At 32.3% G+C, this 17,555-nt stretch overlaps 2 protein-coding genes across 3 annotated transcripts; one reads left to right on the top strand and one right to left on the bottom strand.

Moving 5' to 3' along the window:
• The first annotated feature begins 494 nt into the window (after window positions 1-494).
• On the top strand, window positions 495-1,592 carry LOC140039247 (neuropeptides capa receptor-like). The gene has a single exon (XM_072084849.1). It carries the CDS (start codon window positions 495-497, stop codon window positions 1,590-1,592), a length of 1,098 nt encoding a protein of 365 aa, XP_071940950.1.
• Window positions 1,593-2,190: 598 nt separating this feature from the next.
• Window positions 2,191-17,382, bottom strand: LOC140040296 (glutamine-dependent NAD(+) synthetase-like). 2 transcript variants are annotated; one of them, XM_072086107.1, is made up of 19 exons: window positions 17,233-17,382; window positions 16,987-17,047; window positions 16,443-16,559; window positions 16,155-16,208; window positions 15,638-15,779; window positions 15,183-15,271; window positions 13,997-14,114; window positions 13,335-13,466; window positions 12,344-12,418; window positions 12,029-12,202; window positions 11,242-11,344; window positions 10,077-10,245; window positions 8,951-9,086; window positions 6,409-6,515; window positions 5,662-5,793; window positions 4,942-5,011; window positions 4,400-4,528; window positions 3,810-3,986; window positions 2,191-3,218 (listed from the first exon to the last, which is right to left on the bottom strand). In XM_072086107.1, the coding sequence occupies exons 1-19, from the start codon at window positions 17,315-17,317 to the stop codon at window positions 2,715-2,717; spliced, it is 2,574 nt and encodes an 857-aa protein (XP_071942208.1). In that variant the 5' UTR covers window positions 17,318-17,382; the 3' UTR covers window positions 2,191-2,714. The 2 variants fall into 2 exon arrangements, with proteins under 2 accessions (XP_071942208.1, XP_071942209.1); XM_072086108.1 differs by lacking the exon at window positions 16,987-17,047.
• Between the last annotated feature and the right edge of the window lie 173 nt (window positions 17,383-17,555).

Here is a 17,555-nt window from a genome sequence, read left to right as displayed (position 1 = left end):
TACTAAAATGTATGAGTTGCAATTTGAACCAAAATGTCGCCATCTATACACATACACAAGTTTTCTATAAAATGTAAAAAGTAAATCTAAATTCGCATACATACAGCATCGGCGCAGACGGCAACTTTACACAGAAGAGAATAATAGACTAGTAGGTAGGTATATAGCAAATGTATTTGTCACGACGGACACTGGGCGAAAAAACAAATAGGAGAAAGGCGTCTAGTGCAGATTCCTCATAAAGTCACTGATGTTTAGGACGAACATTTTTCCCGCTCTATGAACGGTGTTTTTGATCAAGGGCTTGTTAAAGTCGTTTTACTTGGCAAAATAAAATGTTGCCAAGTATAGTACTTTATTCATATATCATTAGACTTATCATTCAAAAAGTTAAACTCTTTTTTTCCATGACTACATTTTTTTTTAAACTTTGATACAGGAAACATACTGTACTATAAATTGATCAGCTTTTCTCTTCGCACCATTCATCGAAAATGAAGAATAGTTCTGACGCTCCCGAAGCTACGAACTGGGACGGAGAAATTGAACCGTACCTTTATACCGATTTGGAGGTGTATTCATTATACATCTTTTTGCCGATTGTAGTGTTTATTGGTATCGTTGGAAACGCGTCAACTATCATCGTACTAAGCACTAACGTACGCATGCGCAACTCGTTAAATATTTACTTAGTAAACTTAGCAATTTCGGATTTGATATTTTTAATTATAGCCTCCACATTTATGTGGGTTAATATTATTAAAAGCGATCTACATCTTTACCATGACAACAGTTGGTGTAGCGTGGAATATTGTAAATTCAATACGTTCTTAGTTGATTCAGTTTACCAACTTTCTGCTACTCTTACTTTTGCGATTTCTGCTGAACGGTTTGTAGCGATTACGCAACCTTTGAAATATCGAGCGTATGTGTCAAAGAAACGCACAATGAAAATTTGCTGCGCTATATGGGTAATCATCTTACTTTGGCAAAGTCGAAACCTTGTTACAAATGGTAAAATGCCGCTCGAGTTTCCATGGCCAGATATGACTAACGGAATACCAAACTCTACCGATGTCTGCGTGTTCTGCATGGATTTTAAAGATGCAGTTTGCGAAATGATGGAATATGCTCTTCTGGCGGATGTTTTTCTATCGCTACTGTATCTTGTGCTGATGATTCCAATGTATGGTAAGGTGTTTTGGTCTTTGCGCGCTCCGTTTAAGAAAGCCGAAAAAGATACATCGTCTGCAAGTAACCGCGTCAACTATGAAATGAAAGCGTTGCAAACTGTAATCATCACCGTCTCCGTTTACGTCATGTTTACCGCACCCTTAAATATGTTATGGGTATTATTTTATTTTGACGCTGCCGATCCGAATTTCACTACTTTGTTTGCAAATATTTTCAGATTCCTGGGATTTGTAAATGCAGCCATCAACCCAATTATTTACAACGTTTCAAATAAAGCATATAGACAGGCGTTGTTTGAATTTATTGGCATTTCTTCGGCTAAGAAATTAAAATCGTCGAGTAAATACAGCCAGTCTACATCTCTTCAGACTGTGTCTAGCAACATCTCGCAATCCTGATTTTATTGAGAAAACAATGATGGTTCCACGAATAATAGACTGGTTATGTATGTCATTATTGTCTTGTTTATCATAATCCACTATTCGGCGTTTCGATTTTTGTCTAAAACGTATTATATCGTTATTGTATAAATACAAATTGTCTATTTGTGACGGATTCACAAAGTTTTTAGAGGGAGAATTTTAGTCTAAAAACGTATTATATCGTTATTGTATAAATACAAATTGTCTATTTGTGACGGATTCACAAAGTTTTTAGAGGGAGAATTTTAGTCTAAAACGTATTATATCGTTATTGTAAATACAAATTGTCTATTTTTGACGGATTCACAAAGTTTTTAGAGTGAGAATTTTAGTCTAAAAACGTATTATATCGTTATTGTAAATACAAATTGTCTATTTGTGACAGATTCACAAAGTTTCTAGAGGGAAAATTAAACGTATTATATCGTTATTGTAAATACAAATTGTCTATTACTGACAGATTCACAAAGTTTTCAGAGGGAGTATAAAAAATATATATAAACTCTATTGTTTCTATTATCGTGTACATATTTGCAATAGTTACGGAAATTCAATGTATGAATACATAAATGAGATACTGCTGTTTTACTAGTAAAAATGGATAAAATATATACATAATGTATAATATAAATTGTATTCATTTCATGTATGTGTGCACATAAGTAGACCTAAATAACATATGAAAAGTTCATTAAAAGCAATTTAAATAAAGTTACGATTTTTGATTACTCAACCCTCTTGAATATGTACAGTATATCAATTTCATTTATCACCCGTATAATCGATATTAAATACAACGTTTAAAACTACCAGTGTTTCATCTTTAAATATTTGTTTCATGTTTTAAAAAGTATCCATTGTTTTACCAACAAATTATTATTTTTAAAAACATCTTTAATAATCTATTTTTTCATAAACACCAAACAGCAAAAAACTCGCCAATTACAGGATGGATAAAATATAATATATCGTCATTTGAGGCTTGATAGTGGAGTTGAAAAAGTCGCGAGTTACAACCCCGACACTAGGTCAGGATTGTACCCTGGACCTTGGAATTTGATAAGAGAATATAAACATTACAGTTTGGTATAACTATACCTACATTGCTATTTTCTTTAACCAAGAACCAACGGTACTTCCAACATTCGACAATTTAGATGCTAAAAGACACAAATGCGGTTGCTTCTTTTGTGGTTCACCCGGCAACAAACCTGTTGAGGGTCGTTTTCTCGATACTATTACATCCTTTTTATTATTACGCGGCAAATCATTATGGATACCGCCCTTATCAAATCCTACGGTATCCAAATTTGATAAGTGCCATTCATTGTCTGAAGTAATGTTTTCACGTACATCTGAATTATCTGAGTTTGTTTTAAATTGACAATCTACTGTGTCTTTGGTCTCGCATTCTAACTGCCGAACTGCAGTTTTTTCGGTTGCAACAAACACACCAGTTCGTTTTGGTTGTCTTGAGTCCGTCTCTTGGCGTCCCGATAATGTTTTCTTGTTTCTGGGAGGAGTATCATCTCCATAATCTGCTGTTTTCCGCGATCCACTTTGTGAATCTTTAAGCTCTATAGATTTCTCAATCAAGTCAACCTAAAATAAATGAGTCAGATATTTTGCCCTACTATGACATAATTGTACTGGACACACAGCGATAAAATTAAGTAAGTAATTTTCTTAATTGGGAATAACTTCAAGATCACTAGCCTGGAAGTTATACCTCTAGACCATGCCACCACGCTGATGTCTAGAGTTAGATACACAGCCCAAAGATGTAGCGGGTACTGCACCAACATGATTAACTACTACAAATTAGGATTCCGTCAGTGAATTTGGTAACTATTATAATCAACCACCACTAACTTTTATTTTCATCTATTATACTACTATTTACATCTCATGAGCAGCAGCCCGAAACATGGTTTTGATTACAATTTAAAAACAAAATACTATAGTATGGTATATTACTGACAAATGATTTAAACAATTATTAAATAAATAAATTACATCGCCTGAAAAATTGAGAGGTAGTCTGCATTGATAATGCCGCAAAATATCAGACAAAAACAGGATAAAAAGTTTGGCCACCTATCGACCAAACCACTTTCCGACACTTTTCATAGATCAGAGGTCGCTATTAAATGTGTGCAGAAATGTTTTAATATTTAAAAAAAATCAACTTACTTCTTTATTGATACATTTGAATTGCCATAACCAAGACGGGTTGTACAAAAATTGTCGCAAGTCAAATCGGTTGTCATCAGGACTGTACGACTCTGCATGGTACGAAGGCGTCATCACAGTCATTTTATGACGATTTATTGAATATGAGCGGAAAAAATGCTTAACTTTTTCTGCAACCTATTAGAAGAATATATATAAATTATTCAACCTGTCTCCATTGCTTCTTAATGTGACAAAAAAATGTGACGTGCCCATATATAGACATGATGATGTCATATCACTACCATATTTGGGCACATCACACTTTTTTTGTCAAACTAATTTGATAGTGTAGACAGAGATTTAATCGAAAGAGTAGCAGGTTATCTATGTTTTGGTCCATATTAGTCCCTAGCAGAATATGTGCTGTTTGGCGCAAGCTCAACACAAAGGAACCCTCATGGGAAGTGGAAAAGTTGACATCTAGTTCAAAACGCTTTAAGAAAGAGCATTACAAATATGAATCCATTATATAGCTGGTCCTAAACAAATGTAAATCTAACTAGATAACTACCAAATACACCAAACTCCAGTCAAACAATTACATTTACCTGTGATGGCGTAAAAACATCGCTCCATTTCTGCACAAGCTTAAGAAACATGCTGTAAGGACCACATAATGACATCTTGCGGAGACGCCCAAATAAGGACAACTCGCTGTACGTCATTCCCATATCCATCTGAAGTAAGCAAAGTGGAAGTTATGATTACAAATGTTATCAGCATTTTAGAATTAAATACTGTTTTTTATTAACATAATCTAAAATGAGAGATGCAGTAAAATTTGAAAAACAAATAAGCGAAATTTTACTTTAAATAGACAGAAAGACAAAGGCATAGACCTACTAGATATTACTAATAATTTTAATAATAATAAGAAAAAATGAGATTGGCTTTTATAGCTAATTAAAACTATCACCACACAGTAATTGAGTGATTAAACCACATTATTGTGTTATCCTGGTACCAGGCAACTGATACTAATTTTTTAAGAGCTCATCACACACTTCTATGATGTGCTTATAATGAGAAGGATGACACTGTTGAATAATTAACAATAACATTAACAGTAAATAACAAATAAATGGCTCACTTCATCGGTCTGTGCTATCTGTCCATTAGCCAACGGTTCAAGCTCAGCAGTAGGTGGTGCTCTTATAATACTGGAGTAAACAAACAAACATTATTACACCATACATGCTTTTGATAAAAATTAGATATATAGGATGATATAGGAAATTATACACAAAAAATGATGGTAATAATATGCATTTTATAAAACTTTTTTATGTGGCAGATACATTGAGAAGGTTAAGCTATTTTCTTGCATAAGAAAATTACATTAATATATTTTTCCGGTATGTTTTCCTATCTCAAATTGTCATGCTGGTATCTAGAACGCTGAGCTAGAAGAACCAGCGACCTATTAATATTACTAGTTGTACAGTATTAGCCACAGCAGTTGAGTTATCAAGGTGTGGAGTTCAGGTAATTATTCGATATCCTTGCTTTATGACTTTGACATAAAAAGCTTTTAGGATTTCCAAACACGTCGTAACCAAGATATATACTTAATTACTAGAACCATGAATCATATATTATTGTCAGTCTGCTAATAACATATTGATTTGTATCGACTAAAAGATTATAATCGAACATAAACATAAAAACAGACATAAAAAAAAACAATTTATGTGACGCACTATAGAAATTTAGAACAATATTTCTGTGCACCACTCGGAAACATTTCTTTCCAATATCTGATAATCGATTCTGAAATGGAAGAATTGAACCAAATAACAAATTAACTTACCTTTCCAAAGCTGGGAGATTAAATTTGTCTTTCGCAAATAGAATAAATCCTCGTAGATCGTTTTTACTGATGCCACCAATCGGGTTAATATCAGCACTTGAGCAGTCATACTTCGTTAAATAACCTCGTAAACTAACAAATTCAAAAGAAGATTTTTAATAAACATAACATCTTAAAACCAAACACACAGAAACATTTTTAAAAATGTCTGTTATTTTTCCTAAAAGGAATTCTGGACTTTAAATAGAAAACCATACAATATTGGGACAACTTTTTTTTGTTTCAGCAGTTCGAAAATTATCTCTAATTGGTCAAATGTTTGCCATACTCTGACGTAATTGTACCTTGATCTAGAGGTCATGAATTCGAGTCATTCGCAAAAAATGACTTGACAAATATTATCATAATGTACTTGGTACAAACATCTGACAAGTATCAATTCAAATAAACACCCTGGGGTGTGTTTTTTTAGTGGGGGACGGGGGGTTTATTCGAGGGAGGAAATAAATGATCAAACCTGATCAATGCAAATCTACACTTAAAAGTTAAATCAACAATTATCTTTTAATAATGAATATATATGAAACATTAGTTACTGTATATTGTTCACGTGTAATTTGTAATAAACTAACTATATGTCAAAGGGTTAGCAATAACAACATGTACAAACCAATATATTTCAAATGCAAATTACTAGTAGATTAAACTCTTTCAAAATATTTTTACTTTAAAAGCATCATTGCTTACCATTCATCAACGTTGCCTGAGCCAAGTACTAGAAGACCACCAGGACGGTCTTTAGACCATAGACTTAACTGGGCAAATAAATAGGATAAAACCATCCTACTACGAGCCTACAAAGTTAAAAAAATAGATAATTAGTAATTATTCTAATTATAAATAATCCAAATTTTTACTTTCCTAAACATCTTGATAATTTAGCCACTTGTTAAAATTGCTATTTATGTAGAGCATCTTCTATATCAATTTTTCTGGTGAACATTATTAAATAAATTCACTTTTTCTACAAAACCATTTAGAAAAACCAGTTTAAATAATTTTAATAGATGCAAATATTTCTGCTACATTTTTTCATATTATTTATTATCGTCATGTCAAAAATTAGCTACTGCAATTACTGCAGCAACTACTTTAAAATAATATTTATTTTTTTAACGATATTTTAACATTATATGAGGCCGTACCTGCAATAATAAAATGAATGTTATTTAATGTAATTGCACTAAAAGGTTTTTGTTTGTTTTACCACGCACAAAATATTAAAATATTGTAATAGTGAATTGAGAATTGAACATAATTAAGATAAACTTATTATAATAAATATTTCTCAACGTCAAGTAATAATAAGAATTCATTGTATTACAGTATGTTCAAAATATAAAAGAAACATAAATACAATGGGAACCTAATTAAAGCAAAATAAGGATGACTATAATATGTTGATGTCGGGTTTAATTAATACTACACCTACTTCTATAGTCATCATCACCAATGAATAAAAAATTGATAAGATAAGATAAGATAACTTTTATTGATCCTCAAAAAGGAAATTCATTGCTCGTCATAATAACAAAGAAAACACTATAAAAACAAATATAGCATAAAACCATTCATATAAAAACATCTAAAAAATTACAATATAAAATTATCTTCTTGACTTCCTGTTGTACTGGATGATACCGGAGGGAATAAAGGATTTAGCAAATCGATTTGTTTTCACACTGAGGAGCCTCAATCTACCACTTCGATTAAGTTGGTCTATGATCACTTTGTGGAGAGGATGAGAGGCATCCGACTCAATGCGTTCGAAATCTTTCTGGAGGTGTTCTAGGTGCACATCGGTAAAGGAAGGCAGTTCCAGGTCAATCATTTTACCAGCCCGACGATGAAAGTTTCAAGGCGTCCTTTATTCCCTCCGGTAACATTACCAGCCCAACAGGAGAGGCAATACGTCCAAACACTATATATAACGGATCTATAGAACGAAAGTAACATCAAATCACAGGAGTTAAATTTATATAAAGTTCTCATACAATACATTCTGGGACTTAATTTTTTGCTGATGAAGTCTATATGGTCTCCCCAACTCAGTTTATCATTGAAAACAATTCCTAGATACTTGTACTGGTCAAAGTGCAACGTGTCAACAACATGCAAAAGAACCATTTTTTTTTTTATCACTTAGTACTACTTATTGACTGGGGTGAATGACATAGTAAAATATAACCCCAGATGATTTGAAGGTTATACTTTAATGTTTCTATTCTTAGGGCTATATTTTGAACCATGTATGGATAACACCACAGTACATCATACCACCAGGCATTATTATACACATGCATGACTAGTTAGGCTGTAACATTACGTGACAAAGTACATCATTACTATACAAATACAAGCTAATTCAAAAATACACTTTAATTCATTGCAAGCCAATTGTTTGAATTACAGTATACTAATCCACAGCATCTGATTGGTTAATAGCTGTAGTATATATAATTTTATAATCGATATAATGAAGGGGAAAAATAAAGTGTTTATTTTGCAGCTAATGAAAGATATATTTTTTAATGAAGATGCATTGTTATAAGATTTAAACATTCATATCATAACTTATATTTTTATTAAGGATTACATTTTTATATTGTATTATCATTTTGACTTACTCTGTGTGGTAATAAAACAATCTATTTCATTGTCAATGAATTGTCATACGAATATATGAATATGACTTTAATAACTATACTGCAACCATATAAACATACCATAGCGATTTTTCTCTTAAAACACACCCGAGTGTTTCCTAGCCATTTGATTGGTTGATACTGGGGCTATTTCTATTGCACACTCTGTATTTTGAAATAATTGCGGGAATGTTCTGTGACGCGCTAGGCCCAGATGACCAATGGAAAATCAACTTGTAGTGTGCACCATCTACCCCTGAGCATGTGATGTGCCAAATATGGTTGTGATACGCCCAAATATGGTTGTTCTTTAAATAAAAATTAGATAAATATTTGAAAGCTGGTTGATAAACGTATTTTCATTATTGTGAATTTTCAATTTCAATTGATCATTTTGTACAATCAAAGTGTGTAATATATTTTTAGTTACATAACATCATTTTATTTATTTTGTAAAGGTTTTGTATGTTTTTTGTATTGCGTTGTGTAAAGTTGTCTCATAAAACAATTTTCAATATATATATATGCAAATGAAATAATAAATCAAAATAAAATTCCACACCCAATAAAAATGGGATAAATACCTGAATGTTCTGGAGAGCTAAATTCTCTCTTGGGCTTCCTCCATTAACTTTAAACTGTGGTACTTTATCTGTAGCATTCACAAATATGTCAGTGGCTGCTTTCACAAAAGAATCAATATTGATGGACAAATGATCACTGTGTGGATAAAAAGATTTTAAATTACGAAAATAAATACTTTTTACAATGCTCTATCATGTATGCATCTGCAAGCCAGTGTAATAATCCTAAGTTGTAGGTATAATATGATTTTATCTGGCTTACCTAACTAAATAATAAGTAATTCTGAGGATGTATTATCCCCCAAAACATGAAAAATGAAGAAATCAGACTTTGAATAGCTTTTTGTAGTTTTAATCAAGTTAATCACTCACAAAAAAACAAAATGTTTTCACTTATAAAGTAGCATAATAAATGGTTAAATTCAACCAATAACACATTGGCTGGCAGCCAATTTGACCTTGTTTTGCTTTAAATTAAAGTTTTTTTAGGTAAATACATTTTGTTTAGATCCAAGTTTTGGTCAAAGTGGATAACTATTATGCGACATTAAAGTGGCATATTTAACAAACAAATTTTGAACAATTATTTTTCAGGGGGACAATACATCTTTAAGATTAACAACAAACTCTGTTCAGAAATGATTGTAGTAGTAACTGAATTGAAATATACACAATGACACAAAAACCACAGAATCCAGAATTATGTTTCTGTAAACCTTGTCATATCTGGGATTCCAAAAATGTGGAATTACGAGTGTTATTAAAAATCTACCAGCAGAATGAATTCATCAACAAGTCAACCCATATTATTTAATGGCTGCATAACCTGTTTGATTAATATGTACATTTCCAATTGAAATTGTTTATGGTGTGTTGATCTATGTTTATACATATATTTATATTTGTATTTTATTCTTAACCGATTTTGATGTTGCATTGTTTTTGTTTCAAACCTGTTAGTGGCGGTAATTATCGCTGTTATTTTTGATTGACTAAAAAATAAAAAATGAGTACCATGCTTTTGTCTTAACAGTTGTTTACTCCCTCTCACTATTTTACACACAAATAATTCAAAAGCTAATTTATTTTGTTTACTTAAAATAAATAATGCAAATTATTATTCTACCTTCCAATTTGATGAGCTAACATTTGAGCTCTCTTGCGGGTTTCAACTGAGGAGTTCACAGTGCCCATATAGCAAGTTACAAAAATACGATTAGCCAATTGCTTCGGGTCACTTGGTATATAATCTGGATCACCAGTTACATTCTGAACATCAGTTAAAGTTTCCAAGTCTAAACACAAACAAAAAAATTATTGATAGAATAGAAATAATAATATATTAAAGATATATTGTCACCATAAACATTTTTTTCACAAATTTTTAGGCGATTTTAATGTCACATAATAGTTATTCACTTTGACCAAAAACTGGATTGAAAACAAACAAAATTTCCCTGAAAAAATGTAATTTAAAGCAAAATATACCTTAATTGTCTGTCAGACAATGGTTTTTGGTCAAAATTAACCGTTTATTGTGTCTTTTTATAAAAATAAATAAACATATAATAATTTTTTTTTTCCAGAAGTAAATAACTTTATTTAAAACTGTAAAATGGCCTATTCAAAATATGATTTTATTAATCTTATTTTTCATGTTTTTGGGGGACAATACATCTTTAATAGAATAGAAAACCAATTTACAATGGTTTTGGTCAAAATTAACCGTTTATTGTGTCTTTTTATAATAATAAATAAAAATATAATAATTTTTTCTTTAATAGAATATAAATCCAATTTACAAGGGGATTTAATTACCGTAATTTTCTTTTTTAATACACTAAAAGTAAGAAATAAAAAAAAACAAAAAAAAAATAAGCTTGGTGCTAAATTTCATATTGATTATACAGTAATTTTATAAATATTATACGTTGATAATTCAAATAGGTTTTTAACATATACATATTTCCTGTTTGATGTCATTTTTATATTTAAATATTATAATTTTTATTGTAAAATCGAAAGATTTTTATATATAAATTTAAACTTTTTGATGTCATTTTAATATTTAAATATAGGCATTTTATTGTAAAGAATGCAGCAATTCAGTAAATGTATTTTTTTTGTTGAGAAATAAAGGATAAACGCAATTACGTTATTTCAAACCTAAATTAACTACTCTGTGCAAGGCTGATTTCTTTTTAATGTTTAAATTATGAAATCAACAAAATACAAAAATTACACAAAACAAATTACATTGATATCATCAAACCTATATGTCCAGTACTTACTTCCATCATTGACGGATTTACATACTAAATGACACATTGATGACACAAGACAAGCTGTTGATGAACTATCAATTCCTCCACTTAATGGCAAAAAAAATCCACCCTACAAATTAAATATAATGAATGAAACGAGAATTGCTCATATAAACCAAAATTTGAACTATTTCAACACGGCAGATCGATTGATTATTAGTAGTTTTAATATCTAAACAATTTAATCCATTACTACTGGGGTTTTTTGGTGAATCTAATTTATTTTGTAATAAATTATTTATTTAGCACAATACAAAATATATATAATATGTATATAGGATTTATTGTTTATTAGTTTACAGTAATTTTGCATTTTATTGTATAACTTTTATATCATGTTTGCCAAGTAAAAATAATGTTTTTTACAATTTAATTTGGATTGGACAAAATACTGATGGAGTACTGTATCTTGGTATTTTTGTCAGTTGTCTATGATATTTACAAATAGAAAACTGCATTGTAATTGTATATCCAAAGCCATGATGCACATAAAACTGGAGCCTCTCCACCAGAGAGCGAATTACTGCCCAAAGATCCCTGAATAGGATGCCAGCCCATCCCAGGTGAAATGTAATTTTAAGGCAGGTTTTGAAAACTAACATTTTAAACGTGTATTTTCTTTATGTACTTGTACTCTAGAATTTAGCATGTGTTTCTATGGTATGCTATGCATTTGTGTATGATACACAGCAAAGAGATCGAATTACCAACTCCACCGACTTGACTAACCACCAATAAATATTAAAAACTCTACCTGTTTACTTCTGCGTAAGTAATCCCAAAGCCAGCATGCAGGACCTAGAGCAATCTCCTCTACTACACTGTGGTACTTATATTGTTGTGGTTCTGTAGTTGGCAGTAAGTGATCCCCAGGCATAGACAGTGAAAAGTCTGCAAAAACTCTTGGAAAACTTCCAGAACGAGCTGCCTACAAATGGATAATTTGTTAAAATATGAGTAATACCATGAAAAAAAGATTATATAAATAAAAATCATTAAATATCATTGCTTTGCATCATAGGAAAATATGGCAAATTCTGACCAGGGCTATAGGTATAAACTATGTTACCTGCTTAGAGCGGCTGCTGATTTCAGCCTTGTAGCTTCTAACATCTTCTAAGTCTATTGTAGCTACATCCACATCCTACAAAAAAACAGTAATCAATTTTATGTCAGGTGTTTGATACAGTCTTTGAAAGTTATATGGGCAATGAGAGCACAAATTTAAACCTGTTGGACCTGATTCTGATAAGTTCACAAATGAATTTATGTAAATATTAGTCATTTGGATGTTTAATATAGTCTACAGAAATACAGTACACAATATATACAGTATATGGTAGATGATATGTCTGCATCACATGATTCCAGGTTTAAATTTCGGTTGGGGTGGGTTTTATTTTAAAATTAATTAAGTAACAAATTAATAAAATGATAGGATATGCAAACATCATTAGAGATGAGATCGCCGGACAGCAGAGATCGCCGGACAACAAATACTGCCTGACAACAGAGATCGTCGGACAACAGAGATCGCCGGACAACAAAGACTGCCTGACAACAGAGATCGCCGGACAACAGAGATCGCCATATTGGTTTTTTTTATCAATCAATAGATAGGTTTATCGCAAAAAAATGAAAATATATGATATTCTCTTCTGTTTACCTATTTCACAAAACATGATTTTCTATAATTTAAGGCGATACAACTCCATCTTGTAACAGATAATTTCTAAGCATATTGGCCATAAAATATGCAAATTATATTCATTTGAGGTCTATAATTTTACTTACTACTTTTGTTAGTGTAGTATCATAAAGCATCATATAATAGTCTGAAGAGAATACTGCTTAGGTTGCCCAGTCCAAATTATTTAGATTTAAGCTCTGTCTACACTATTAAACAAAAAAAGTGATGTGCCCATATATGGATATGATGATGTCATATCACTACCATATTTATGCATACCACTACCATATTTGGGCACATCACACTTTTTTGATAGTGTAAACAGAGCTTAAAGCTAAAACTTATACAGAAGTTTTTAATTAAATCTTACCACTTCAGAAATACCAAATTGTTTACCAACAGTCATCATAGTTCCATTAACACAGATGCACGACCCGCCATCATAATAAACACGCTCCCCATCACAGCCACGTAAATTTGAGTATAAATATACACCACCACACTGTTAAAAACATTCAAAGAACATTCAAATACCTAAAATGTCTTAACAAATTCTCCTGATCTTGTTTTTAGGTAACAGTATATTCATGAAAAAAAAATGAAATCAACTTTACATACAAATTTAATACACTCTCAATACCGGACACCCTTGGGATGGCCAAATATTTCTGGTTATCCAGAAAGTCTAGTATTCAGAATGTCTTTTTAATGGTAAAAATGAATTTGGGACCTTTTGTACCTGGAGGAAAGTGTGGTTTTAGGAGAGTTTCTGGTTTTCAGAAAGTGCAGTATTGGGGCGACTGTATATACAATTTACCAGGTAATTTCTTATCCTTTAACACGATTTAGATGTGAATTTCCAACGACCTTGGACCCATTTCTTTCATGTATTTCATTTTGCTTATATGGGGAGTTTGGGAAATATTCCTCACTTGATTCAAAGTTTTGATTGAAGGTCCTAGGTTCAAATGACAATCAATGACACAATGTGTGTAGGTCGTAGGTCATCATAAATCAAAAGCTTCTAATTACCTTCATCATAGCAGTCTTCATCAGGTCATGTCTTTCAAACTGTTTTAGTAACTCATGATGACTTCCACTAGCATTGGTAAAGATCTCAACACCATCAAGACTCATTGCTACATGTGGGCTACAAAATAAACTGGATTTTATTTGTTTTATATTGAACAGGACCTCTATTAGTGTATATCTTACCCAAGTGTTCTCTTAATAAGTGGTTAACTTTAATTATTTATACTGGGTGACCTCTTCAGTCAAAGACTGGTCTCCCAGAGGGCCCAGTTATGATCAGTGGCTGTGAGTGCCAGTAAAATTGTGTGTGTACTAGTACACCGGGGTAACCCTCTACTACAAGTATCTTTAAAGTGCACTAGACCTACGGCTTAGAGTCAAGTATAGTTGAGCGAGTGAGTGGCCGAGCGGTTAAGACAGTGGAACTGTAATTACGTAGCCGTAACATCGACAGGGGTTCGAGGCTCACTCACTCCATGGTTCTAGTGGTAGAACGAGTCTTCTCGGATAAAGACCATAAACCGTAGGTCCAGTGTACACATCTAGCTTGTGTGCACTTTAAAGAACCTAGTACATCTTTCGAGACGAGTAGGGGGTTACCCCGGTGTATTAGTACATCACAGCCACAGATCACCAACTGGGCCCTCTGGGAGATCAGTCTTTGACTGAAGAGGTCACCCAGTATAAAAATAAACAGAGTCAGAGTCCTTATCTGAGAAGACTACCACACCAGAATCATGAAGCATCGAACCCATGCCTATGTTATGGCTACATAATTACAATTCCACTGACTTAACCGCTCAGCCACTCATTCGATTTGGTTGTAGTGTTGACCCCTGTTAACCTTGGTTTATGGTAAAAATGGGTGACCCCCGACTGGAATGTCCCGAAAGAGGGATTCTAGTATATAATTAACAATTAACGTTTAGAAATAGATTTTTTTTTTTCAATTTTGAGTGCGCTTCTTTTGGGGACAAACAAAATGGAAAAATGAAAATATTTTCATTCTCTTTTGTCATATATTTCATTTAGCATAATACATGTATTATTGTAAAATGCTAGGCCTAAAAGGGTATAGGTTTAGGCATGTCATTAAAATGCGTTGATAAAACATGAAAGCTAAACAATGTTTTGAGAGGTGCTAACAAGAGCCATATCATTTCCCTCTTTTAAGTATCTATATTACCTTTCAGCAGCCCATAGCTCTTCACAGATTTCAGGCCCAATACAAGTATCATGTGTTGAAACTACACCCATACCAATTGGTACACTTTTCTTAAGTAATAGAAAGAACATTCTTATTCATTAAACACATATTTTTTTATGGGTATGATTGAAATATTCAGTAAAGTTCATACGAGTCATTTTCCATGTTACTGTATTCCAAAATCCATTTCAAAATTGGTAAAATATCAGTGCAATGGCAAAACTTTGAGACTGTGTTTTTAGAAATAAAATTGCATTTATACAATGCGGTCACAGTAGGTCATGTGGAAGCACAGATAATTTGATATTGATAATAACTTCTATATCGTTTTTCTTTTAGTTTTAAAAATATCGATCCTTTCAGTTGACCGTATCTACATTACAACTTTGTAATCATCATTAAACCAGGTGAAGTGACATGGAAGGTATATTTACCTGTCCTGTTATATCTGATATAATTTCTGGAAGGTAAAAATCTTCAACTTGTTGGGGTTTACTCCATGGGGTAAACCAGCGCAGTTCTCGGTAGTTTCCATGATTACACATAGCTGATTTTGGACGGATTAAAAGAATTTTTCTGTATATAAACAAATATTTGAGTGAATGTGGGTAATAAGTTTATAATTTATATAGTAAAGAAATTACTCATCCCTCAACAAATGTGTATTTATAGTATCTAAAGCTCTGTCTACACTATCAAACTAATTTGACAAACAAAGTGTGATGTGCTCAAATATGGTGGTGATATGCCCAAATATGGCATCATTGTGTCCATATATGGGCACATCACAATATTTCGTCACATACAGTTTGATAGTGTAGACAGAGCTTTAGGCCTTGATCAATGATCTAGGCCTAAAGCTCTGTCTACACTATCAAACTGGACATAGAGGTTCATATATACAGTAGATGTTCTTTATAATATTGTATTACAGTATATAGATTGACTTACTTATTTAAGAATATTACTCTGCAATTATACCTAACATTCTTGTGTATTATTGGCCTGAAATTCAATTGATAAATAAATGTTATTTGTAAATTAACATTAATATTTCAGAGGTGAATGTGATCCGTGTTCAGTCATCTTGCATGTCACAGAATACTCAAAGCATTTTTTGTCTGTCTTGGTTCTGGTGTAGACTTGGAGCACATCATGTCCTATGTATCAATACTGTATATTCGTAATGTGAATATATCATAAATATTTTGAGCAAGAAAATAGTAATAATGTACTTACATTCCAGTTTCACAAATGATGTCTTCTGTGAGCGGAGAACTCAAGAGTTGAGCAAGGACTTGGAATGAATGCAGGCAAGTGTCCGATTCAAAGAAGTGGTCACCACATCCATAACCACTAGTTAGGAGAATAATATACAAATAATGAATGTTTATGAGTGCAATGGTACAAATAATGGCACGAGGTGAATGATGAAAGGTTATATCAACGAGGCAAAGCCGAGTTGATATAACCTTTCATCATTCACCAAGTGCCATTATTTGTACCATTACACGAATACAAAACATTCATTATTTGTTTTATATAACATCTAAATAACAAACAAAAATGTTTCAAAAAGTACTATTTAACGATCGTTGAATAGTGCGTACTATTGCACGCCATGTGACCCACATTCGTCCAATCAAATGACAGGAATTTATATAGGTGTTATATAATAAGTAATATTATTATTTATATAAAACATCATCTATTCTTATCGTATTATATATTATATTATTTCTATTTCAAACCCTTTCAATTATAATTCCCCTCATTAATTTACCTAATTTCAAGTTCGGGTCCTAGCCTGTATCTAGCACCTTTCTCCTTTGCAACTTGTATACCTGAAAATAAATATGCATACATTTTAATATACGGCTAAGCCTACTAACTTAGGCTGCTACTAGGCTACCTCTACGTTACGTACAAGGCTTATATACCCCCGTCCGCCGGTCGGTGCCACTGCTGCCTCACTAAAAAAAAATCAGACAGCGCCTAAAGAATAAATTATTATTTGTAAAAAACCTACTGTTTAATATACGGTTGAAGTTCCCATTGAAATCCATTGCCCATTGATTAAGGGTACATGTTGCTAGAGTTATTTTTCTTCCCATTATTATTCAATATTTTAACTGAATTACAAGACAAAATTATACTGTGCTGCTAGGTCCACCAGGAGAGGCCTAGCGCTCAGAATATTGTTATTGTGCCGCACCCGCATCGCATGTGTGTGTACTGTACGACCGTCGCGGCGATAATATAGCGCCACCAACTACTCTGAGCGGTACATTTCTGGTTAGAAGAGGACATCAATTCCTTTTGGTAACAATACATTGTTTTGATTTGGGAGCT

This window comes from Antedon mediterranea, chromosome 2 (genome assembly GCF_964355755.1).
Source record: "Antedon mediterranea chromosome 2, ecAntMedi1.1, whole genome shotgun sequence".
In the NCBI taxonomy this organism is placed as follows: domain Eukaryota; kingdom Metazoa; phylum Echinodermata; class Crinoidea; order Comatulida; family Antedonidae; genus Antedon; species Antedon mediterranea.
The sequence above is the reverse complement of the archived record's forward strand: the minus strand, read 5'-3'. Positions and strand labels throughout refer to the sequence as shown.